We start from the raw sequence: 25,804 nt of genomic DNA on the forward strand, positions 1-25,804 counted from the left end.
CAGCAGAGCGCCCGCTAATACAATACAGGGACACACACGGCCCTGGACTTATCGGGAGGTGAGCAGCAGCGTCCATCTCCTCACCGCACACAGAGCTGAAGCTCCCCCTGATGTCTGAGTCATCCACCAGATCCTCTCCTGCAGGTAAGGCTACGTTCACATTTGCGTTGTGCGCCGCAGCGTCGGCGCCGCAGCGCACAACGCAAACAAAAACGCGGCAAAACGCACGCTAAAACGCTGCGTTTTGCGCCGCATGCGTCGTTTTTGGCCGAAAGTTGGACGCAAAAAAAATGCAACTTGATGCGTTTCTTGCGTCCAACGCTTGCGGCCATGCGGCGCTAAACGCAGCACAACGCATGTCCATGCGCCCCCATGTTAAATATAGGGGCGCATGACGCATGCGGCGCCGCTGCGGCGCCCGACGCTGCGGCGCTGACCGCAAATGTGAACGTAGCCTAAATGCAGCCATGTTCCCTCTTCAGGAGGCCGCACACAGGGAGCAGGAGGGGGCGTGTCAGCTCCACTGTGAGTGTGATGATGCAGCTGGCCGGGCATAGAGAACAGCGCCGGCCACCAGCAGCCCGAATCGCTGCTAAGTGACCGGCCCGGGGGGCACACGCCCCTTTGCCACCCGGCCCAGCCCGCGCCTGACCGTCACACTAAACGATATCGCTAGCGATCCGTGACGTTGCAGCGTCCTGGCTAGCGATATCGTTGTGTTTGACACGCAGCAGCGATCAGGATCCTGCTGTGATATCGCTGGTCGTTGATTAAAGTTCAGAACTTTATTTGGTCGTCAGATCGGCGTGTATCATTGTGTTTGACAGCAAAAGCAACGATACCAGCGATGTTTTACAGTGGTAACCAGGGTAAATATCAGGTTACTAAGCACAGGGCCGCGCTTAGTAACCCGATGTTTACCCTGGTTACCAGTGTAAAATATAAAAAAACAAACAGTACATGCTCACCTTTGCGTCCCCCGCCGTCCGCTTCCTGCACTGACTGAGCGCCGGCCGTAAAGTGAAAGCACAGCACAGCGGTGACGTCACCGCTCTGCTGTTAGGGCTGGTTACCCAGGGACCTCGGCTTCGTTGGTCGCTGGAGAGCGGTCTGTGTGACAGCTCTCCAGCGACCAAACAGCGACGCTGCAGCGATCGGCATCGTTGTCTGTATCGCTGCAGCGTCGCTTAGTGTGACGGTACCTTAACTTCCTTGTATTTAGCCTCCCATTGTGAAATGCTGCTTTTCAGATGCTTTATCTGGGCATCTTTCTTTTCCAGTTCCAGCTTCAATAGCTCTGTTCTTCCATCTTTTAGGACAGGGTTCAGTAAATGCACTCAGTACTTGGTCGGTGTTCTTTTTACATAATTTACTGCGTCAATGCGGTGTGGCATGGAAGCGATCAGCCTGTGGCACTGCTGAGGTGATCCCACCCACGCTGCCCCTTCTGTATCGTGATTCTGCCCACACTGCCTCTTCTCCATAATGATCCCAACCCATGCTGCCCCTTTTTCAATCATCCCACTCCATGCTGCCCCTTCTCCACTGATGCCACGCTGCCCCTTCTTCATAGTGATCCCACTCCACTTTCCCCTTTTTCAGTCATCCCACCCCACTCTGCCCCTTTCCTATAGGGACCCCACCCCACGCTAACCATTTTTCTATAGTCATCCCACCCCACAATGCCTATTTTTCTCTAGACATCCCACGCCATGCTACCTGTTTTTCCATAGGCTGTTTTTCCATAGGCATCCCACCCCATATGGCCCTTTTCCATAGGCATCCCACCTCACATGACCCCCTTTTACATAGGCATCCCACCCCATGCAGCCTCCTTTTCCATAGGCATCCCACCCCATGCAGTCTCCTTATCCATAGGCATCCCACCCCATGCAACCCCCTTTTCCCCTTTTTCTATAGGCATCCCACCCCATGCAGTCTCCTTTTCCATAGGCATCCCACCCCATGCAACCCCCTTTTCCATAGGCATCGCACCTCACATGACCCCCTTTTCCATAGGCATCCCACCCCATGCAGCCTCCTTTTCCATAGGCATCCCACCCCATGCAGTCTCCTTTTCCATAGGCATCGCACCCCATGCAACCCCCTTTTCTTTAGGCATCCCACCTCATGCGGCCCCCTTTTCCATAGGCATCCCACCCCATGCGGCCCCTTTTTCCATACTGGGCTGACACTTCTGTACATTGAGCTCCTCACCCCAGGGTGTCCCATGTACCTTCAGCTCAAAGACCTCTTACCTGCTCCCGGCTCCAGATGCATCTCCTCCTCTGCGACAGAAACTCATGAAGGATGACGTGTTTGAAACAAAAATTAAAGCTGTTGAGAAAAGAGATTGGGATTCTTTTAAAGAACTTGTGGAGAAATTTCTAGATTTCAACAAAGATCTAAAATTTAAAGGGGTTGTCCACTACTTGGACAACCAGTTCTTGATCAAAATGTTTGGCCCCCATAAAATAATAAAGCCTATACTCACCTCCTGTGCTAGCGCTGTTCCCGCGGTGTTAACGCTTGCAGTTCCAGGGCTCTTTTGCAGTTGTTGTGACATGTGACGCTGGCACTCAATCAGCTCCAGCGTCACTGTCTCCGCCTTCGGACAAATCGAACATGAAGAGGAAGTCTGGCCTGCAGCTGATCTTGAACTTCCTATTCCTGCTCAATTCGACAGGAGGCAGGTACAGTGACGCCAGCTCTGATTGAGTGCCAGCATCGTGTGTCACAAAAACATCATGAGAGCTCCGAGACCGCAATCCCCGACACAGTGGGAACGGTGCCAGCACGGAAGGTGAGTATAAGCTTTATTATTTAATGGGGGCCAAGCGAGGGGTATGAGAAGAAGTTGTCCAAGTAGTGGACAACTTCTTTAAGCGAATCGTGCAGAACATGCTGAAACATTTTAAAGCCTTGGGTTGTCTTATGAATTTGAAGTTACATTTTTTACATTCCCATTTGGACTGCTTTCCTGAAAACTTTGGTGTTGGTAGAGAGGAGCATGGAGAAATATTTAATCAGGATATCAAAGAGATGGAACAACAATACCAAGGTAATGGAACGTGAACATGATGCTTCACAGGGGAGATCCGCAGGTCTTCTATAAGAGAAAAGGTATCAAGAGAAGCTTTCAAGAGAAAAGAAAAAGGTGCAAGAATGAATTTCCAATAAAGTTGCATAATGAATGTTCAATAAACTTTTTGATATAATATTGTGTACATTTTTAGCTACAATACTTATCTTGTTTTATTTTGCTTGTATGTAATTTCACACGCGTTTTGTGCAAAATCCATAAGTGATAGTTAAAAATGAAAGTGTTTTTTTTTTTTAAATCAGAGTTTACGAAACCATAAAGAATCAGTCATTGGATTTGAAACAATTTTCATAAAACCAAATTTTGCATACCTGTGTGGGCAAACGTATGAAACCATTACAGTTACTTTAGCAAATTGTTTCATGACCTGCTGACAGAAGTAAAACCGGATGGCCAATGTTTTGTGATGCTGTGAATTGTTTTTGTCATAGACTGTTGTAAGTTATTCTTGGAAAGACAGAAATAATTGTAAACATTCACTGTAGATTATTGAAGTTGTGTTTTTTATTAATTCAGAAAATATATATCTATCATATTGTTTCAAAACATTGAATATATTAATTTTGTAGGTCACCTACACTACAAATGAAACAGAAGGAAAACTGTATATCAAGATGGATGAAAAAGAAATTAATTTCTCATCAAAGATACTTTTTATGGAAGACACATGTTTAAACATTCTACAATTTAGGCATTCTTTAGTACAGGTTGGTACTGGTAATCTGGAATATTTCTAATCCGGCAAATACAAGCTCTTCCCATGTGGTTTTATCAGGCAGTATATAATTTATAGAATAATTTGTCTTCTCTCTGCTCCTAAAATAAGCTAAATTGTCAACTGTGTAGAGTCAAAATAAAAATCTTTAGGAAATGGTTTCAATGATTGATTCAGCTGTAAAACTCCCCAGCCCCACACGCATGGTGCCTCGGGGTGATCCTCGACTCTGCCCTCTCTTTCAAGCCACATATCAAAGCCCTTGCCTCCTTCTGCCATCTCAAACTCAAAAATATTTCCCGGATCCGCGCATTTCTTGACCGCGACACCGCAAAAACACTAGTGCATGCCCTTATCATCTCCCGCCTCGACTACTGCAACCTCCTACTCTCTAGACTCCCCTCTAGCACTCTGGCACCACTCCAATCCATCCTACACTCTGCTGCCCGACTAATCTACCTGTCTCCCCGCTATTCCCCAGCCTCTCCTCTATGTCAAGCCCTTCACTGGCTTCCTATCGCCCAGAGACTCCAGTTCAAAACCCTCACAATGACATACAAAGCCATCCACAACCTGTCTCCTCCATACATCTGTGACATGGTCTCCCGATACCTACCTACACGCAACCTCTGATCTCTCAAGACCTCCTTCTCTACTCCCCTCTCATCTCTTCTTCCCACAACCGCATCCAAGACTTCTCCCGTGCTTCCCCCATACTCTGGAACTCTCTACCCCAACACATTAGACTCTCGCCTACCATAGAAACCTTCAAAAAGAACCTGAAGACTCACCTCTTCCGACAAGCCTACAGCCTGCAGAGATCCTGAACTTACTGAACCGCCGCACAACCTGCCCTACCCTCTCCTAGTGTTTCATCACCCATCCCCTGCAGACTGTGAGCCCTCGTGGGGAGGGTCCTCCCTCCTTATGTACCCGTGTGCCTTGTTTTTTGCTCATGTTTAATGTATTTGTCTATATTTGCCCCGTATTCACATGTAAAGCGCCATGGAATAAATGGCGCTCTAAAAATGTATAATAATAATAATAATAATAATAATAATAAACTTTTACCTAATTATGTAACACAGATGTTTGTACTTTTCCAGTTGAAGAACCTTCCAACATTAATAGAAATGAGGACGATGTATGAAAAAAAACATAGAAGAGTTGCGATTGAGCATGAAACCATTTGGGGCAGAAAAGAATTGAAACTGGCTGCATCTTACTCTGGGCAGTTTCCAAAATTATCTGGAGGACATGAGATAACAGGTGAGATTAGTATACAGGAGAAAGTGGGCTACAGGACACACCATTGTTGTTAATGCGTGATAGAAAAAAAGCATTCCCTACTTCATTTACAATTGAAATTCAGAATGAAAATAGTGTACTGACTCTTGATATCAACTATTCTTGTGTTGCAGGGGAATTTTCTCAGACTCTTTTCCTTGCAGCTTTGTGCCAGGCAAACGTCAGTATCAGTATAGAGCACTCAGCTCATAATCATCAAGATCATATCACCTTTGGTTGGAACAATAAAAACCAGGTGATTATTTGTCTCTTTATTTATATATCTAAGCAAATGTAAAAGAATGCAACACCATACACAAAGAGTCAATGTCGACCCCCAGAAGACGCGGTGCTGACATTGCTGGAACAGCCCCTGTACAGAAGGTAAGTACACTATGACCATTTTCCTGTTGAGGGTTGAAGAAAGCATTAAAATTCACACAATTAATTTACAGTGTGTATCCATTCTACTTGACATGTAGAATTAATTTGTACTGAAGGATCAGCATGTTGACAGACGCAGCTGTAACATGGTGCGGCGCGGTAGCCGTGGGCGAGGTATTCATCTTCCATGCACCGGCACGCTACATGAAAATGGTGGTCCTGGCTGTGTGTGTGTTCTTCTTGTAACTTGTAACAATACACCTCTGTAGACTGCATGGTGCTGATAGATAAGGCAGGCCAGCACGAGATGTTAGAGAATGAATTGAGGAAGACCAAAGTCTGCAGACTGCATGGTGCTGCCAGATAGGGCAGGCCAGGACCAGATGTTAGAGAATGAATTGAGGGAGACCAAAGTCTGCAGACTGCATGGTGCTGCTAGATAGGGCAGGCCAGGACCAGATGTTAGAGAATGAATTGAGGGAGACTAAAGTCTGCAGACTGCATGGTGCTGCTAGATAGGGCAGGCCAGGACCAGATGTTAGAGAACGAATTGAGGGAGACCAAAGTCTGCAGACTGCATGGTGCTGCTAGATAGGGCAGGCCAGGACCAGATGTTAGAGAATGAATTGAGGGAGACCAAAGTCTGCAGACTGCATGGTGCTGCTAGATAGAGCAGGCCAGGACCAGATGTTAGAGAATGAATTGAGGAAGACCAAAGTCTGCAGACTGCATGGTGCTGCTAGATAGGGCAGGCCACGACCAGATGTTAGAGAATGAATTTAGGGAGACTAAAATCCAACATTAAACTTGTTTTTGCTGAACATGAACTCGATAAGACCTATGTACATCAGATAACAGGCTAGTTTCTTTACAAATGTTTCTGCTGCATTAAGTAGACATGGGCACTTCTCAGTTACATTTAATAACACTTAAATTTCTCTTGCACTTCACGATCTTGGATGTCATGACAATCCAGCAAACGATTATGGGAGACTTTCTCTGAGAGGGTTGCAAAGGTTGAGTTGTAACGCTGTGGCCGCTCCCAGCTTCTCTTAGTTCCCAACTGACTAATGAGGACCCTTTCACTTGAGGTGCGTCAGTCCAACTCCTCAATAGAACCTTGAAAGTCCACTGTTCTCTGAAGGAGAGCTCCAATACGGTGACCATTGCTTCCTTTCAATACACACAATTGAGTTATTTTTCAATATAGATAACTGTTCACTAAAGTCCTATTGATACAATTCCTTCTCATTCAATCCCCTTTGAGTGGACTTTCTACTGTTGCGGCCAACGATGGCGCAAGTGGATTTGTGGACCCACTGTGCCACAGCGCTGGGCCTGCTTAGGAAGGGGCGTAGCTAATTGGCATCCTGGTGTTCACTGTAGCTCCTGATGATGGAGACAGACTGGTCTGCAGGTATCCGCAGGTGCCACTCCTAGGCAGATTCCGGTATTGCAGCTGCTGACTCTAGGGGCCAGGTTCGCTGACACAGACTAGGGCTATGTTCAGACACACCAGTCTAGGATACTGAATCAGGGACAGGTTGCACACGGACCAGGGGACAATGTTTAGGCTCTGGCCACATTTGGACCAGGGGACTTAGGATTCAAGACATGCCTCACCGGGACCAAGGGACAATTTTCAGACACTGGCCACACTGGGACCAGAGGACAAGGTACAGTACTCTGGCCGCATCAGGACCAAAGATTCAGATTCAGGACACTTGTCACACTGGGACCAGGGTTTCAGGTTCCAGACACTGGCTGCACTAGGACCATTCAGGTTCAGGACTTTGGTCACATCGGGACTAATGATTCTGGTACAGGACACTGACTGACCACACCAGGACCAGGGATTTGCATTCAATAAATTGGCCGCACCAGTACCAGGGATACAGGTTCAGGACACTAGCTACACCAAGACCAGGGATACAGGTTCAGGACAGTGGCCACATCGGGACCAAGGGACCTCACAACTGCAGTGGCAGAACACCACACTACCTAATGACTAAACTCATTGCTTGGTGATTCCCTAAGGGAGAGGGAGTCTTTTATAGGGGATGATACCCAGCAATTGGCTGGGAGCCATCTTGCAGGTGGACATCATTACACTAAATTCCTCTCAGCAACAGACTAAGAGCATTTTACTATATGCGAGCTGTCCCTTTTAGAGCAGGGCAGCGTGCACTCTAGGCATACCTCGGGACTCAGTACAGAGCAAAAAACAAGCAACTCCGGAAACCACATCACAGAACCAGGGCAGTGAGTAAGCCGGCATCCCTACATGAAGTGAGAAGGGGACACTATGCAGGGGAGCCGGCCGTAGCGTGACAGTACCCTTCCTTATGCCCCCTCTTCTCCAAGCCTGCGAGGACTCTCTGCAGAGAAGTTAAAGGCAGACACCTCTTCATGGACTTCCACGACTTCTTTTCAGGACCACTAATTCTGTCTATTTTCTGTAAACTAGAAAAAAAGTGACACATCTCACCATCTTCATGACTAGGATGCATTTCTCCATCAAGCCATCCTCAGCATAGCATGAAGCGGGCATAGTACAAGGAACTGGGCATTGGGATGCTGAGAAAGGCGGAGTCTCTGCATGGAAGAAGAAGGGGACACCATGCAGGAGCGCCGGCCATAGAGCTACATCTACTTACCCTGGGTTAAGTTTCGCACTGTTTAGGTGGCCTCACTGGCCTGGATTCCAATCTGTCAAATGTCTCAGGCCGATATCACTTCACGTTTCTTTGGTCCTTGCAACATATTATCTGATGTCCACCCTCTTTGCACAGCACACTATAACATGTCAGTCTGCCAACTGTCAGACCTTATGTCTTTCTTTACTGAGAACTTGGTTATAACTGACTCACCATCAGGAATTAGTCTCCAGTCTGTCCACATAGCCCCTTCCATCCTGGCCTAGTCTTAATTGTTAACTCTTTTTGTATCCAAATAAGTGCATGCATACTACTAAACAGATAAAATCACATTTATAACAGTGTAATGCAGTATATCACAACATAAGTCTTTTCATATGAGTGTGGACTGCACTTCCACTTCCTTACATTTCCCCCTTCTTTAATGATGGCTGTCCTAGGCCATCCAAACTTGTAAAACACCAAAGGCAACCACACAACAATACAATATATAATGTATTCTTAAAGCTCAAAGTTCTGGATCATCTTCTCATTTAAGGTTGAGTTTGCCCAGTCCTTCTTGGTAAGGACACTATAACAGCAACATTCAACGTCCATTAATCTGGTGAAGGCCCATAGGATTAGTAATGCAATGCAATGAATTATATCACAACACAAGTCTCTTCAAGGGGGTGTGGGCAGCTCCTCCACTTTCTTACTCATCTCTGAGCTCCTTTAACACTGTACATTGAGGAAGTTTCATATTACTTTAAGTAACTGGTGTACATGTAAGCTGTCTGAGTGTCGTAGTGGTGGAGGAGCTGCTGTTTCTGAACACTCTAGCACCCTACAGGAAATCGTGTCTCAGTTCTGGTCTGCTGCTTACTTAAGGCCCATAGGCCTCCAGTGGCTCCAGGCTTCCATCTTCCAGAACCTCAGGAGCACACAATCCAGAGGACACAGAATACTTTATAACAGTCAAACTTTTACTGAGCAGTTTACAGTCATTACAATGGAACATGTAGGCTTGGGCACAGCAGGTTACAGTCCTTCCCACGGGTATCTGACATAACTTCAGTCCTAGTTCTCAGTCTGGGTAGAGCATCCCTCTTGCTAACTCCTCTATCACAAGGAACTCCTCTCCACCACTTGCAGTGCACCCTGATTTCATTACCTTCCACCTCTGAGAGTCTGAGTCCATCTTTCCCTGCTGTTTGGCAGGCTTAGTGTGCCCAAAGGCACACTATCTCAAGTTCATCTCAAGATCCCAGGGCTGACAAACGGAATTGTATTGAAGAGTTCTATGGCAATCCACTGCCAGAGTAACAGGCTTATTTTGACCCTAGCAGCCCACTGTATATGACTACTGCTATCACTTCACCACACTCTAACTAAACTTGACACTTCCTGAACTTGACACCAACTCTCAGTTCCCCTTCCCCAATCTGGGCTGACCATTACAGTTAACCCTGTCTAAGCTATACTGCAGCCCTAGGGAGATTTGATTTCAGATAGCATACATTACTATAAAATACATTTAACCACTTGGGATGTCAAAGAATGGAACACCATGCTCACCACACCCACAGCTCACCACTCCCACGTATAGATGGAGCATCTTAGACAATGACCTAGAGACGAAAGATGTAAGATTTCAGCTATGAATTCTTCAGAATTAAAATGAGAACTCCATATTAGACCTAAGAATCATATTGGTGGGGGGGACCAAAGCTAAAATGAAAATGGTTATGTCCCTTTTCCTAGAGAAGAGATCTCACAACTGTATCTACATTTCAGAGTTACAAACTATATGATGAAGGGCACGCATATACACTACTTTATTTAAGCCTCCTGTACATGGCCTCATAGTAGCTTATAACTGCTGGGATCTCAGCTTTTTAACGACAAGAAATCCAATTAAATGACTGTGCCAAAACAACGGAGGGCCCCTTCTACAAAGCTGCAATGGAAAGTCAGTTTAGAATTGAATACGGTAATACTAGATTTATGGATGATAATTTATAATTTTTTCATTAACCTTTCATGGGAAAAATACAGCCATTTGGCTAGTTTAGAAAAACATTTGTTGCTCTCTGCAGATTTATTCTCTGTGAGAAAGTCCAGTTCTCAATAATAAATGTTGCTCAATCGCAACACATGTGGTGGGATATTAATGGAAAATTAATTTTAAAATTATTTTCTAAGTATGCTACAATGACACTTTCGTAAATGTGTTTACTAGCACTGAATATTATCTCTCTTCTTACATTTTGTTTTCCCAAATTATAAGTGTACCATTATGTCCAGGTGGAGCCCAGCACTGAACATGATTGAAAGTTCTTAGTCTTTAATTCTTGCACTACTAAAATCAATAAGAAGCAGAACTGTGAGCCATTGCTAACCTGCTTCCAACGCACATGGTGTTCTTAACCGTAGCTCATGGCGAATGCTCTTTTTTTTTAATCAATATACAGTATAGTAATACTATCCAATAAGAAATGTTTAGAACAAACATCACAAAATAATAGGACATTAATAGGAACATGTAACAATAACCCCTTTGGTTCAAGAGTCATGGATGTAATATTTTGCCATAAATCAGGAATATGATGGTTCAGAATCTGAACTGCCCAAGCTTCAAAGATACGATCACACACGAAGGTGAAACATGAATGTGGTTTATTTTTATCAACGCGTTTCAAGGTTTTCAAACCTCTTCATCAATACCAAACCACAAATAACTTTGAACCATCATGTTCCTCATTTATTGCAACGTATCTCCTTGGTACAGCCTTCTGCAGACTTTACATGCTTCTAGAGGAGTTGTGACTGCCACAACCCTATCAGTTGAGCGTACCTATAATATTTTATACCACATGGTTATAAGAAAAGACCCTATTTGCACTTTTTGTCCCTCCAATTTTACCATTTGATTTACTTGTAGATGTAATATTGGGTGACATACCAAAATGATATGTTGCTAGAGGTGCCACAGCCCTACTATTCTAGAGGCCTGTCAATCATCTCCAGCGGCACTGGGAAGAGTTGGTCAGGCGCAGATCCGGACTAGGCTTATCTTGGGCTATTGTCCATGGCCAGATTTTTAGGCCATGTGCACACGTTCAGTATTTTTTGCGTTTTTTTCGCGTTTTTTCGCTATAAAAACGTGATAAAAACGCGAAAAAACGCTAACATATGCCTCCTATTATTTACAGTGAATTCCGCATTTTTTGTGCAAATGTTGCATTTTTTTCCGCGAAAAAATCGCATCGTGGAAAAAAAAGCAACATGTTCATTAAAAATGCGGAATTGCGGGGATTCCGCACACCTAGGAATGCATTGATCTGCTTACTTCCCGCACGGGGCTGTGCACACCATGCGGGAAGTAAGCAGATTATATGTGGTTGGTACCCAGGGTGGAGGAGAGGAGACTCTCCTCCACGGACTGGGCACCATATAATTGGTAAAAAAAAAAAAGAATTAAAATAAAAAATAGTCATATACTCACCTTCGATGGCCTCCGGAGTCTTCCCGCCTCTCCGGTGCATGCTGCCGCTTCCGTTCCTATAGATGGTGTGTGTGAAGGACCTGCAATGACGTCGCGGTCTTGTGATTGGTCGCGAGACCGGTCATGTGACCGCTACGTCATGGAAGGTCCTGCACACACACAGCATCTATAGGAACGGACGCCGCTGAGGAGATCCGCTGTCTGCAGGTGAGTATAACCATTTTTTTTATTTTTTAAATTATTTTTAAACATTCTATCTTTTACTATAAATGCTGCATAGGCAGCATCTATAGTAAAAAGTTGGTCACACTTGTCAAACACTATGTTTGACAAGTGTGACCAACCTGTCAGTTTTCCAAGCGATGCTACAGATCGCTTGGAAAACTTTAGCATTCTGCAAGCTAATTTCGCTTGCAAAATGCTAAAAAACCGCGAAAAAAACAGGAAAAAAAACGCAAAAAAAATTGCGGATTTCTTGCAGAAAATTTCCGGTTTTCTTCAGGAAATTTCTGCAAGAAATCCGGATGTGTGCACATAAAGCATATTTTCTCTGAAAGTGTTTCAGAGACAGATATACCTGTCTGCAATTGTGGAGCTAAGTTTTGATTCATGGTGCCCCTAGTTTGGGCAACATGAATCAAGTGACGCGTTCCCTTTAATATATCTTTCTGGTATTTGGTGAATCATTGATATCCAGCTTTATATTCCCAAAATAGACCCAAGATAGACTTAGATTCACACATACAGTGAAATATTTGATATCTGATTTCATACAGGGAATGTGCAACTCCAACCATGAACTTTTTACGCTAAACCTACTATAGTTCAGAAAAAGGTTTACTCGAAAAATGGCCAGACACATTAGATAAAGGTGGCGTGTACATGATGATTTCAGAAGGACTGGCCTACCATATAATGGGTATCCTTACTTTTCTCCAATGGTAGATGTCAACCGGAAAATAAATCCAAGCTGAGAAATTGCATCTAAACACTGCAGGTACTGTAGCTGGGACAGAGGAGGAGTGAGATACAGAATATGAAGTCTCTGCTATTTAGATAGCGAAAGAACAAAAGTTTAGAACCTTTTTAAAGGGTTTATACAATTCCATTTAAAGAAGCCCTTCCATCTATTTTTTCAATTTTTTTTAATTACATGTATATACTGTATATATATATATATATATATATATATATATATATATATATATATATAGTGTGAATGTATAACAGTGGGGAAAAAAGTATTTAGTCAGCCACCACTCTGGCTCCTTCTAGGCGCTGTGTAGGCCGGATGTCTGTTTTGCAATGACAGCTAATAAAGCCTCGGTTTGATGCTCCATAGACTTACATTAGAAAAGTCTCATCTGGCTCACGCAGTGCACAGCATGATCCGGAGAGTCTGCAGAGGGTTGACGTCGCTCAGAAGAGGAGCAGAACGGAGCTGGACATCATAGAGAGCAGCAATAGGTGAGTATATGACAGTGGGGAAAAAAAGTATTTAGTCAGCCACCAATTGTGCAAGTTCTCCCACTTAAAAAGACGAGAGAGGCCTGTAATTGACATCACAGGTAGACCACAACTATGAGAGTCAAAATTGACAAAAAACAAAATCCAGAAAATCACCTTGTCTGATTTGGTAAGATTTATTTTTCAAATTATGGTGGAAAATAAGTATTTGGTCATTAACAAAAGTTCATCTCAATATTTTGTTATATATCCTTTGTTTTCTTTTGGCACACACTGTTGGTGGTATGTTGGCCCATTCCTCCATGCAGATCTCCTCTAGAGCAGTGATGTTTTGGGCCTGTCGCTGGGCAACATGGAATTTCAACTCCCTCCAAAGGTTTTCTATGAGGTTGAGATCTGGAGACTGGCTAGGCCACTCCATATGAATCTTACGAAGCCATTCCATCATTGCCCTGGTGGTGTGCTTGGGATCATTATCATGCTGACCCATCCACGTTTCATCTTCAATGGCCTTGCTGATGGAAGGAGGTTTGCCCTCAAAGTCTCACAATACATGGGCCCATTCATTCTTTCATGTACACGAATCAGTCATCCAGGTCCCTTTGCAGAGAAACAGCCCCAAAGCATAATGTTGCCACCCCCATGCTTCACAGTAGGTATGGTGTTCTTTGGATGCAACTCAGCATTCTGTCTCCTCTAAACACAGCGAGTTTTGTTTCTACCAAACAGTTCTACTTTGGTTTCATCAGACCATATGACATTGTTCCAATACTCTTCTGGATAATCCAGATGCTCTCTAGAAAACTTCAGATGGGCCCAGACATGTACTGGCTTAAGCAAGGGGACACATCTTTCACTGCAGGATCTGAGTCCCTGGTGGCGTAGTGTGTTACTGATGGTAGCCTTTGTTACGGTGATCCCAGCTCTATGCAGGTCATTCACTAGGTCCCCCCGTGTGGTTCTGGGATTTTTGCTCACCGTTCTTTTGATCATTTTGACCCCACGTGGTGAGATCTTGCGTGGAGCCCCTGACCGAGGGAGATTATCAGTGGTCTTGTATGTCTTCTATTTTCTTATTATTGCTCCCACAGTTTATTTCATCACAACAAGCTGCTTGCCTATTGCAGATTCAGTCTTCCCAGCCTGGTGCAGGGCTACAATTTTTTTTCTGCTGTCCTTCAACAGCTCTTTTGGTCTTCACCATATTGGAGTTTGGAGTGTGACTGTTTGAGGTTGTGGACAGGTGTGTTTTATACTGATAACAAGTTCAAACAGGTGCCATTACTACAGGTAATGAATGGAGGACAGAGGAGCCTCTTAAAGAAGAAGTTACAGGTCTGTGAGAGCCAGAAATCTTGCATGTTTTTAGGTGACCAAGTACTTATTTTCTACCATAATATGCTAAATAAATCTTACCAAATCAGACAAGGTGATTTTCTGGACTTGTTTTCTCAATTTTGACTCTCATAGTGATATACCTATGAAGTCAATTACAGGCCTCTCTCATCTTTTTAAGTGGGAGAACTTGCACAATTGGAGGCTGACTAAATACTTTTTTCCCCCACTGTATGAGTCTCACCTTAGTATGATAAAAAATGTTGAGGCTTCCATAGAAGTGGATGGAGAAATAAATCACATTTCGTTCCAACTCTTCATTCCACGAGTGTGTGCGCCGGGGCTCTGTTCTTGAGATGCATACAGCTCCCAGTCCTGTGACTTGCATCTATTGGGCATTTATTGCATATTATATCAGTATGCCATGACTGTCACAGATGGACAATTGCTTTAATACAGAATATCCTGATATAACATTTGATGTGTTTTCTAAAAGAGTTAACCACTATAATGCAGTTTATTCGTGCCTCTCTTCAGTTCCATTTTTCCAAAAAGACGCACAGAAATAACCAGTTATAAAGGAATCTGTCAACAGCTGTTTGCTATGTAATTTCAGGACAGCATGAGGTAGGGGTTAAAACACAGATTTCAACATTGTGCCACTTATCAGGCTGTGTGCTGTTGTTTACTAATAATGAAGGTTTTATCACCTGGTGATTATCATTGTCCAGACTACTTAGCACAGCTTTCTAGGCTGACTCCACCACCTCCTCAGATAAGCAGCTCACTTTCAACAGACTATGTACATACAGAGCCTGGTGTGGGCGATGGCTGCTCCCTCAGCTCTGCTTTGTGGTGCATCTAAGAACTCAGTTTGTATCAGAACACGCATTAAGTGATACATCGTTGGATTCAGAGTCTCTTTGCCTACATCATGCTGTTTTCAGATGAGGTGGCAAAAATCTTGTGGCAGATTCCCTTAAGGAGCATCTAATAAGTACAAACGGGTCTGAACGTCTGAGAAGTCATTTTTTTCTGCTTCCTTATGGCCCCATTTCCTTTAAAAGCATCCTTACAAATGATAGAGATTTTATTGAAATCTCTTTAGGATCTCTAGGATATACAGCATTTTCAGACAAGAGAAGCGACATAGATAGTAGCACATGATGCACATAAATCAGGCATGCACACTACAGGTGAGAGTCATCATTTCTGTTTATTTCAAGTCACTCTTCTTTTTTTGTCTTGTGGAATTTGTTGACGTCTTTTGTGACAAAGTCTTCAAAATGGCACATGTGGTTCATTAATAGGTGGACACATATAAAATAAACTTCAAAAAAGTGCAAATGAAAATCAGTTGAAAAACACCAAAAACAAGACCAAAAAGGCACAAATGCAATAATAAATCAGACCCTGTGTTTTCTCCTGAAGGTCAATCTGTCCTCCTCTCTGAAGATTGGGAAGGAATACCTGTACTACAGAGCCGGCTTTTCACATCCTTTCAATTTTGTTGTGAAAGATCTGGAACTGGGTTCTTTATCAGAATGGAAAAACAACCAATATAATCAAAAGGTAAATAGTAATATACACTTGTAAAAAGAAAAAAAAAAAAGATCATAAAATGTGTGATATTCATTTATGTCAGTTATAATTCACTATTTATTATTATTATAGCGCCATTTATTCCATGGCGCTTTACATGTGAGGAGGGATATACATAATAAAAACAAGTACAATAATCTTAAACAATACAAGTCATAACTGGTACAGGAGGAGAGAGAACCCTGCCCGCGAGGGCTCACAATCTACAAGGGATGGGTGAGGATACAGTAGGCGAGGATAGAGCTGGTCATGCAGCGGTTTGGTCGATCGGTGGTTACTGCAGGTTGTAGGCCTGTCGGAAGAGGTGGGTCTTCAGGCTCTTTTTGAAGGTTTCGATGGTAGACGAGAGTCTGATGTGTTGTGGTAGAGGGTTCCAGAGTAGGGGTGATACGCGAGAGAAATCTTGTATACGATTGTGGGAAGAGGAGATACGAGGGGAGTAGAGAAGGAGATCTTGTGAGGATCGGAGGTTGCGTGCAGGTAAGTACCGGGAGACGAGGTCACAGATGTATGGAGGAGACAGGTTGTGGATGGCTTTGTACGTCATGGTTAGGGTTTTGTACTGGAGTCTCTGGGCAATGGGGAGCCAGTGAAGGGATTGACAGAGGGGAGAGGCCGGAGAATAGCGGGGGGACAGGTGGATTAGTCGGGCAGCAGAGTTTAGAATAAATTGGAGGGGTGTGAGTGTTAGAGGTGAGACCACATAGCAGGAGGTTGCAGTAGTCAAGGCGAGAGATGATGAGGGCATGGACTAGGGTTTTGGCAGATTCTTGATAGAGGAATGTTCGGATCCAGGAAATATTTTTAAGTTGAAGTCGGCAGGAAGTGGAAAGGGCTCGGATATGTGGTTTGAAGGAGAGATCAGCGTCAAGGATTACCCCGAGGCAGCGAGCTTGTGGGACTGGGGAGAGTGGGCAGCCGTTTACTGTAATGGATAGGTTCGTTGGGGGGGTTGCGTGAGATGGGGGAAAGATGATGAATTCTGTTTTGTCCATATTAAGTTTTAGAAATCTAGCAGAGAAGAAGGATGAAGTGGCAGACAGACATTGTGGGATTCTGGTTAGTAGGGAGGTGATATCTGGTCCAGAGATGTAGATCTGCGTGTCGTCGGCATAGAGATGATACTGAAAGCCATGGAACTCTATGAGCTGTCCCAGGCCAAAGGTTTAGATGGAGAAGAGCAGAGGCCCTAGGACTGAACCATACGGGGCTCCGACAGATAGGGGGCGAGGTGAGGAGGTGGTGTGTGAGTGGGAGAAGCTGAATGTTCGGTCTGTTAGGTATGACCAATTCCAAGATAGGGCCAAGTCAGTGATGCCAAGGGATGAGAATGTCTGTAATAGTAAGGAATGGTCCACTGTGTCAAAGGCAGAGGACAGGTCCAGGAGGAGAAGGACAGAGTAGTGTCGCTTGGCTTTGGCAGTTAATAGGTTATTGGTGACCTTAGTTAGGGCAGTTTCAGTGGAGTGATGCGGCCGAAAGCCAAACATCTCCATTTTCAAAAATATAGCACAGTTATTTATAAGATAGATAGACAGATAATTGATAGATGCAGGCACTTTTAAAGGGGGTTTTCCAATATCACAAGGAATCATAACTAGTGATGATCGAACAGTAAACTGCTCGGTTGCTCAATACTCAAATCGAGCAGCTAGGACGCTCGGACCTGCTCGACTCGGGTACCAAGCATAATGTAAGTCAATGAAGGAGTCAAGCATTTTTCCTGGAGACCTGCACTTGACAGCCGGGTAGGGGAGAGAGAGCGAGAGAGATGTTCCTTGCCACCTTGCCACAGTAGCACAGAGGATGTCAGGAGACCTTGCCACAGCAGCACAGAGGATGTCAGGAGACCCTGTCACAGCAGTACTGAGGATGTCAGGAGACCCTGCTACAGCAGCACAGAGGATGTCAGGAGACCCTGTCACAGCAGCACAGAGGATGTCAGGAGACCCTGCCACAGCAGCACAGAGGATGTCAGGAGACCCTGTCACAGCAGCACAGAGGATGTCAGGAGAGCCTTTGCTCTGCTGTGGCTGGCTCTCCTGACATCCTCTGTGCTGCTGTGACAGGGTTTCTGAAGGGGGCTGTGTACATATGATTTGACTGATGTAGATGAGAGGGAGTGAGCTCACAAAGACTCCGGCTGACAGAGGAGTCCCTGCGCTCCCAGCAGGGCAATTCCCGGCTTCACTTTGGCGCTCAGCTCAGATTTAAATGAGCTTATTACAGGGAACTGAGCACTCGAGCGCCACACGATACTCGGCACTGCTCGGTACTCGATCAAATGCTCAATAGGGTATGGAGCAGTGCCAAGCGTGCCATCGCTAAAAATGACCTATCACATAACAAGACTGTCCAAACTGCCAGCATCGTGTTATAGAATGGACAAGCTGAGCAGATTAATAATTCTCTGTAACAAGATTCAGCATACCTTGTAAGCTATTGATTTAAATCTGTGATCTTTCTATGCTTAGGAGTCCAGTAGGCGGTGTCACTCAATGATTCACGCTCTAAGAACGTACATAGCACCGCCCACTGGATATCTAAGCCCTAAATGAGCAAGGATTGTGATCAATACATTAGAATTTATACTAAATGATTTGTGATTATATCCATCTGCTCCTCCTGCTCTAGAGCCTACTGTTCACAGTTTGGACTGCATGTTCAACATTAAAGGCAGGTGCAGACGACCGTATGTTCTCCATCAGAGTTTAATCAGGGCGGGATCCATTTTTCTCTGATGTGGAGAAATAAAAAGAAAAAAGATTTCACGATATTCTCCATTCAGTCTGTGAAAAATGGACCTCACTCAGATGTCATCCGAGTGCTGTCCAATGTTTTCCACTGACGCATTGACATGAATGGGTGAGTGCCATCCGAATATTGGAGGAACATCACACATGTGATAACATTGGCCGGAGTATGATGCTTGGACCGAAACTACATTGTCTTCAATCAGTGACATATAATGATTGATTTTAACCACAGTGTACTTAGTCATATTTAAAGGGAATCTGTCCCCATAGTTTATACAACTAATCTGAGAACATCCTGATCTAGAGACAGAGACCCTGTTTGCTGCGATGTGTCACTTATTGGGTTTCTTATTGTAGTTTTGATAAAATCACTGTTTTAGCAGCAGGAGATTATTACTAGAGGACTAGTAAACTTCCTGCCAGGTATTCCTCCATATTCATGAGTTATGTATAACCCTGCCTCCACCACTTATTGGCAGCTTTCTGCCTATGCACAGTGTACACAGAAAGCTTCCAATCAGAGGTGTGGGTGGGATTATACAGCGCTCAGCATTCAGAGAACTGCTACATCTGCATCAGAGAAAACAGGGATTTTATCAAAACTGCAGCAAGCAGCCCAGTGAATGATACATTGCTGGAATCATAGTCCCTGCCCCTACATTATGCTGCTCTCTGATGAAATAATAAAGACCTGGTGACAGATTCCAATTTAAATAAAAGCCAATTGAATGTTGTTTACAATGAATTTCCCCTTGTCCCCACTCATGGAACACTTATATGTTGTAGACACATGTCGCTTGGAATAAAGGCCTTCCTTTCAATATCACAGTTATCCTAGAGGACAAAGTATCTAATTTCACCAGTGTATGGAATGGCTGTGTGGACATTTTACCAGGTCAGGTATGAACTATGTGATCACAAAAATGTTTTTTTTTGAAAAAAAAATAATTTTTCAAGAATTTGCCTGACCTTGATATGCATACACGACTTAGAGGGTTAAAGGGACAGCCCCTTCTCAATCATCTTGTTTGGCCCTGTTAAAGTAAAAGCACCAATACTCAGATCCCGTGCCAGCGCCGTTCCATCTGAGTAGGCACTCGTGTTCCTGGGGATCATGTGAGGTTGTTACGCCATGTGAGCTCTGCATCCAATCAGCGTTGGAATCACCGTTCCCGCCTTTGGACAAGTCTAATGTCCAGAGGAAGTCAGAGACCAGCCGCAGCCCTGACTTCCTGTTGATACGTCTTTTTAATTTATGAGAGAAGCACATAGATCCTTATTAAATTAGAGCAAGGGAACCAGAGTACCTAAAGGAAACCTACACAAACACGGTGTCACGGGGTTACCGCAACAGAAAGGAGCCAGAAAACCACAGCGTCTGATTGCTCCTACTCCTGCGCTGAAAAGAAGCACTTCACCTTCTTTTTAAATGGTGTTTATTTCTTTTGGCAGAACAGGGGTTAATCGGCCATGTTGGAAACTCTGGGAGTCTGAGCTCTCAGCTGAATTCGGTTAGCCACTCCTATCCCTTATATAATCTGGGTCCTGATTCAAACCCATGTCAGAGCTAGCTTATGCTGCATGGCTGGGAGGATAGGTGTGTATATGAGAAGGAGTTTGGAGGAATTATCTGTGACTGTTGTGTTGGTTTGTAAGTTTGATAATTCCTTTTCCTCCTCTTACTTTGTTTTTCCCCCCATCCTCAACTCCCTGGTGCATTCTTCAGTTATATGTGAGTGAATATTTGTATGCCTGGTATTTTCAGTTACCCTTGTTTGTGTTGCCTTGTTCGTCAGGTTGGTGTACTGCGGTGCACAGTAGCGCCCCTCTTTCCTGGGCGAGGGAAGAGAACAAACGGAGGGCTAATTCAGGAGACAAGGCAAGGGTGGTGGCCCTCGCATCTTCACCTTCAGAAGTATCCCAGGGAATAGGGTGAGCTAGGGTGCCCCCTAGTGGTAGTGACAGGGAAGGAGCCCCTGGTCCCGGGTCACCGGACACATTGGGAGAACATACAAACTCCTTTCAGATGTTGTCCTTGGTGGGATTTGAACCCAGGACCCCAGAGATGCAAAACAACAATGCTAACCACTGATCCACTGTGGAGTCCACAATTATATGACCAATCTTTACATGTGTGAAGTAATGTTTTCTCCTAGGGGAGAATATAATGTCTCATAATGTGTCAAATCTTGCTGTTTGAAGGATTTCAAAGATATAATGTCTATGCGTAGATAACACAGGATCACACTGTTACAATAGGTGATGGTCACAACTACTGTTCCCTCACAATCCACAAAGCGGGTGTAAGAACACTCCCATAGAATTCAATGAACATATGCAGTCTGCAGGTTCCCATAACTTGTGTATCTCTGCTAAGCATATCTCTGAATGCTATTAGCAGCACCTCAAGCAAAATGGCGGTCCTTATAATCATCTGAAGAAGATATTGACAACCAGAAGACCACTAGCACCATCAATCAGAGCAGAAGAGTGGTTAAGGGCAGAGAGTTTGGGGCACTACACATGAACGGACCACCTTGGGTGCATTTCCAGTCGTGACCCGAGAGGGATTAAAATGTCTCCATCTCAATCTTGCTTATAAGAACATACAATAATTTGTGTTTTAATAACTTTCTGTGTCTTTGCGGGGTCAAAACTGCTTATAGACCCCCTTTAGTTAATTTTAATGGCAGCTCCTGATAATTCTAAATGTTGCAGAATTTCAAGTAATAATTCATATCATGTACTCCTCGCTACAGATGCAACACATCTTGACCACCAGAAACCTTCACTTATGTGGGTATTTGGAGAAAACAGAAAATATGGTTCAGGAAATTGGGAATTTGAAGTGGAATGACAAAAAAATTGCACAAAGTGTATTGTATAAGGTAAATTATATTGCAAGTGTGTATGTAAATATATACAGTATATACATATATAGATATATATTGTAGGGATTCACTCTCTCCGGTAGGCATTAGGTAGTATTCACACAGGCACTGGATTCTTGGGTCAAAACAATGTAACGTTTATTTCCACTGGTTGCTCAGTATCAAAACAAAACCATAAACACAAAATCCAAATTAGCTATTCCAAATCGTTTGTAATAAAACTGTGTTTCAGTGACAAATCTAAAGGCCAGATTTCCACTTAAAATATAGGTATAACAGTGTTGTTCAGGCACACTATCTAAGAAAATAAATAGTGATTGTACATTTAGTGACAGGTGACTGACATCTGTGGGTCTAGGGTTGTCAAACAGAAGGTTAAAAGAGGGAAAGGCTATATTCAACATGAGTGGGAAAAAGCAAGGTCACAGTGGAAAAGGGAATAGGTTTGTGTTCGATGTGTACGTGGGCTAGGTGTTAATGTTAATGACAGTTCAACTGAACAAACACCGTCTCGTCCTATCCAAAGACCACTCACAACAGCTATTACTGGATTGGCCACTCGACTCCCTTTCCTTGACAGCCGCACAGCGGAACGCTTTGTCGATGAGGCTCAGAAAGAACATGTGCTCCAGTGAATGGCAAGCACTGTATCAAGTGGCCTCTCGTCCTCCACGTTAACATCACACATAGTACAATCCTCAGAGGTGGCACCCCAATCACCCTTGTTTCCCCCGTGTCAAAAATTTCCAAATGCCCAACTGACTGTGGGGAACCACAGATAGGCCATTCTGCAGAGCTGTTCACACATTCTATTCCATGGGCATCAGGGGTCTGCTCCGAAGATGCACAGAATCCTGAGGAGGAAAGCATCTGCACCAACACCCAAAGTTTTTTCATGTTGATCTGGGGCTGGACAAAATAGTGTCAGATCAGAATTCAGACTTTCATCACAAGACATTAACCACCTGGGGTGTAGGTGATCCTGGTGAGACTCAGATACCAGAGGCGCTTGCAGACTGTACTGTGATGTGTCAAGTAAGGAAGAGGAGGAGGGTGATTCTCAGGGTGAGGAGTGTGACAACAGAGAGGATGACAATGAGGTTGTAGATCCCACCTCGTGTGAATCCAGAGGTATACAACTGAGTAGCTCAACGGAGGAGGTGGAGGAGGAGAAAGACAAAGAGGTTACACTGTGGCTTCCCACACAGACACGAAGTGATGCAACCACAACAAGCACTGCATCCTTAGCCCCAACTCTGGCCATCACCAGTCACGAGTGTGCAGTACACAGGCGTGGCAAGGGTTCCCTAGCCTGGGCCTTTTTTGAGGCCCAAAGGATAACCCAACTCACTTTATCTGCCAAATTTGCAAAACAAACTTAGTAGAGGCAAAAATTGCAATGATTTGACTATTACATCCATGAACCGGCACATGCATGATCAACATGCCTTAGTGTGGGAATCTCATTGCGCTAAAATGCAGACTAGCATGCCTCGCCAAACCACTGGCCGTCCCATCAACCACATCTGCTGCTTCTTCCTCTTCTGTCAGCGTGCCAAGTCTTCTCACACAGGTCTCTGGCCACAGAAACTGCTCTTCTTTACCCCTACAGTCAGGGTGAGTGAGAGCACATCAGCTGTTATGGAAGTGGACATGACTTCTGTATTTGTGCCACCCGGCACAACACATTTTTCTCAATCCACCATAGCATCTGCGCCTGTACCTTACTTACAGTCCAGCAGTTTGTCCTGTTCTCTGTACTCCACCTTCCCTCAGCACAGCAGCCAGCCCTGGTCACGCAGTTGTGGTCATAATAATAAAAATAATAAATAATAATCTTTATTTTTATATAGCGCCAACATATTCCGTAGCGCTTTACAGGTTGCACACATTATCATGGCTGTCCCCGGTGGGGCTCACAATCTAAATTCCCTATCAGTATGTCTTTGGAATGTGGGAGGAAACCGGAGTACCCGTGGTGAAAATCAAGCTTGCGGAGTGGGCACTGATAAGGTACCTCTGCACCCTTCTGCACAGTTTTGAAATGGCTACTAAAATGGTTAGTGCTGATGATACCATCATCAGCATCACTATTCTGGTCATCTACAGTGTGGGAAATTAGTATTTGATCCCTTGCTGATTTTGTGAGTTTGCCCACTGACAAAGACATGAATAGTCTATAATTTTAAGGGTAGATTAATTTTAACATTGAGAGATAGAATATCAAAAATAAAATCCAGAAAATCACATTGTATAAATTATGTAAATTTATTTGCATTTTGCAGTGAGAAATATGTATTTGATCCCGTACCAACCATTAAGAGTTGTTGCTCCTACAGACCAGTTACATGCTTCTAATCAATTCGTTACCAGTAGGGTTGAGCGACCTTTATTTTTATAGGATCGGGCCGGGTTTCACGAAACCCGACTTTCTCAAAAGTCGGGTCGAGTGAAATCGGCCGATCCTATAAAAAAGTCGGGGTCGGGGTCGGCCGAAACGCGAAACCCAATGCAGTGCAATTGGATACTATGGTTCCCAGGGTCTGAAGGAGAGGAAACTCTCCTTCAGGCCCTGAGATCCATATTTAAGTGTAAAATAAAGTATTAAAATAAAAAATATTGATATACTCACCCTCTGACGCGCCCTGGTAGTAATTGGCATCTTCCGTTCCTAAGAATGGCGCTTGAAAGACCTTTCGATGATGTCACGGCTTGTGATTGGTCGCGGCGGCCCACGTGACCGCTGAGCGACCAATCACAACAAGCCGTGACGTAATTCTCAGGTCCTAAATTCCTCATTCTAGGAATTTAGGCCATGAGAATTACGTCACGGCTTGTGATTGGTCGCTGAGCGGTCACGTGGGCCGCCGCGACCAATCACAAGCCGTGACGTCATCGAAAGGTCCTTCACGCGCTCATTCTTAAGAAGGAAGGCTGCCGGAAAGAAGCCGAGGGTGAGTATATTCCTATTAGGTATATACTCACCCTCGGACGCACCCTGCTTCTTTCCGGCAGCCTTCCTTCTTAAGAATCAGCGCGTGAAGGACCTTTCGATGACGTCACGGCTTGTGATTGGTTGCGGCGGCCCACGTGACCGCTCAGCGACCAATCACAAGCCGTGACGTAATTCTCATGGCCTAAATTCCTAGAATGAGGAATTTAGGACCTGAGAATTACGTCACGGCTTGTTGTGATTGGTCGCTCAGCGGTCACGTGGGCCGCCGCGACCAATCACAAGCCGTGACGTCATCGAAAGGTCTTTCAAGCGCCATTCTTAGGAACGGAAGATGACGATTACCAGCGGCGATGTCCAGGCTGCGTCGGAGAGGTGAGTATAGCAATATTTTTTATTTTAATTCTTTATTTTACACTTAAATGTGGATTCCGATACCGAGTTCCGATATCGCAAACATATCGGAACTCGGTATCGGAATTTCGATACCAGATTCAGAAGATCGCCGACCTCATGGCCGACCCCACACAGGGGTCGGGTTTCATGAAACCCGACTTTGCCAAAAGTCGGCGACTTCTGAAAATGGCCGACCCGTTTCGCTCAACCCTAGTTACCAGCATTAAAGACAGCTGTCTTACATAGTCACCTTCATAAAACTCCTGTCCACAGTCATACTCTAACCTCTACAACATGGGCAAGACCAAAGAGCTTTATAAGGATGTCAGGGACAAGATCATAGACCTGCACGAAGCTGGAATGGGCGACAAAGCCATAAGTAAGATGCTGGGTGAGAAAGAGACAACTGTTGGTGCAATAGTGTCATGGTCTGTATGAAAGTTCTTGTCTAGTGCTTCAGGGGTTAATGCTATTGGCCTCTCTCTGGCTGGGGGAGGGCATTACATTGCCTCTTTTGGGCTTTGTGCGTTGCCAGTGATACTTTTGTCCTTGGCTGAGTTACTGACCCGGGTATCTGTGGATACTGTTTGCTCTTGAATGCTCGCTTGTGTATGATCCGGTCTGTTTACGTTTCTGAGTGTTGCCGTCTGATTCTGTGCCTCCTGTATCTCTCTGTTTGACAATTGCTACGGCTCCTTTAACTTAATACTTTGTTGCACCACCTTTTGCTGCGATTACAAGTCGCTTGGGGTATATCTCTATCAGTTTTGT

The 25,804-nt window shown here is 44.4% G+C and overlaps 1 protein-coding gene across 1 annotated transcript in view; it reads left to right on the top strand.

The window, feature by feature from the left end:
- LOC143786017 (uncharacterized) overlaps positions 1 to 25,804 on the top strand; it is a 376,109-nt gene that overhangs the window by 255,339 nt on the left and 94,966 nt on the right. Inside the window, exons 54-59 of the mRNA XM_077275186.1 lie at positions 3,673 to 3,810; positions 4,925 to 5,087; positions 5,240 to 5,361; positions 15,867 to 16,007; positions 19,580 to 19,693; positions 21,553 to 21,681. Of these exons, the coding sequence (XP_077131301.1) occupies positions 3,673 to 3,810; positions 4,925 to 5,087; positions 5,240 to 5,361; positions 15,867 to 16,007; positions 19,580 to 19,693; positions 21,553 to 21,681 (807 nt within the window). The remainder of the gene's footprint in view (positions 1 to 3,672; positions 3,811 to 4,924; positions 5,088 to 5,239; positions 5,362 to 15,866; positions 16,008 to 19,579; positions 19,694 to 21,552; positions 21,682 to 25,804) is intronic.

This window comes from Ranitomeya variabilis, chromosome 7, assembly GCF_051348905.1.
Source record: "Ranitomeya variabilis isolate aRanVar5 chromosome 7, aRanVar5.hap1, whole genome shotgun sequence".
NCBI classification, from domain to species: domain Eukaryota; kingdom Metazoa; phylum Chordata; class Amphibia; order Anura; family Dendrobatidae; genus Ranitomeya; species Ranitomeya variabilis.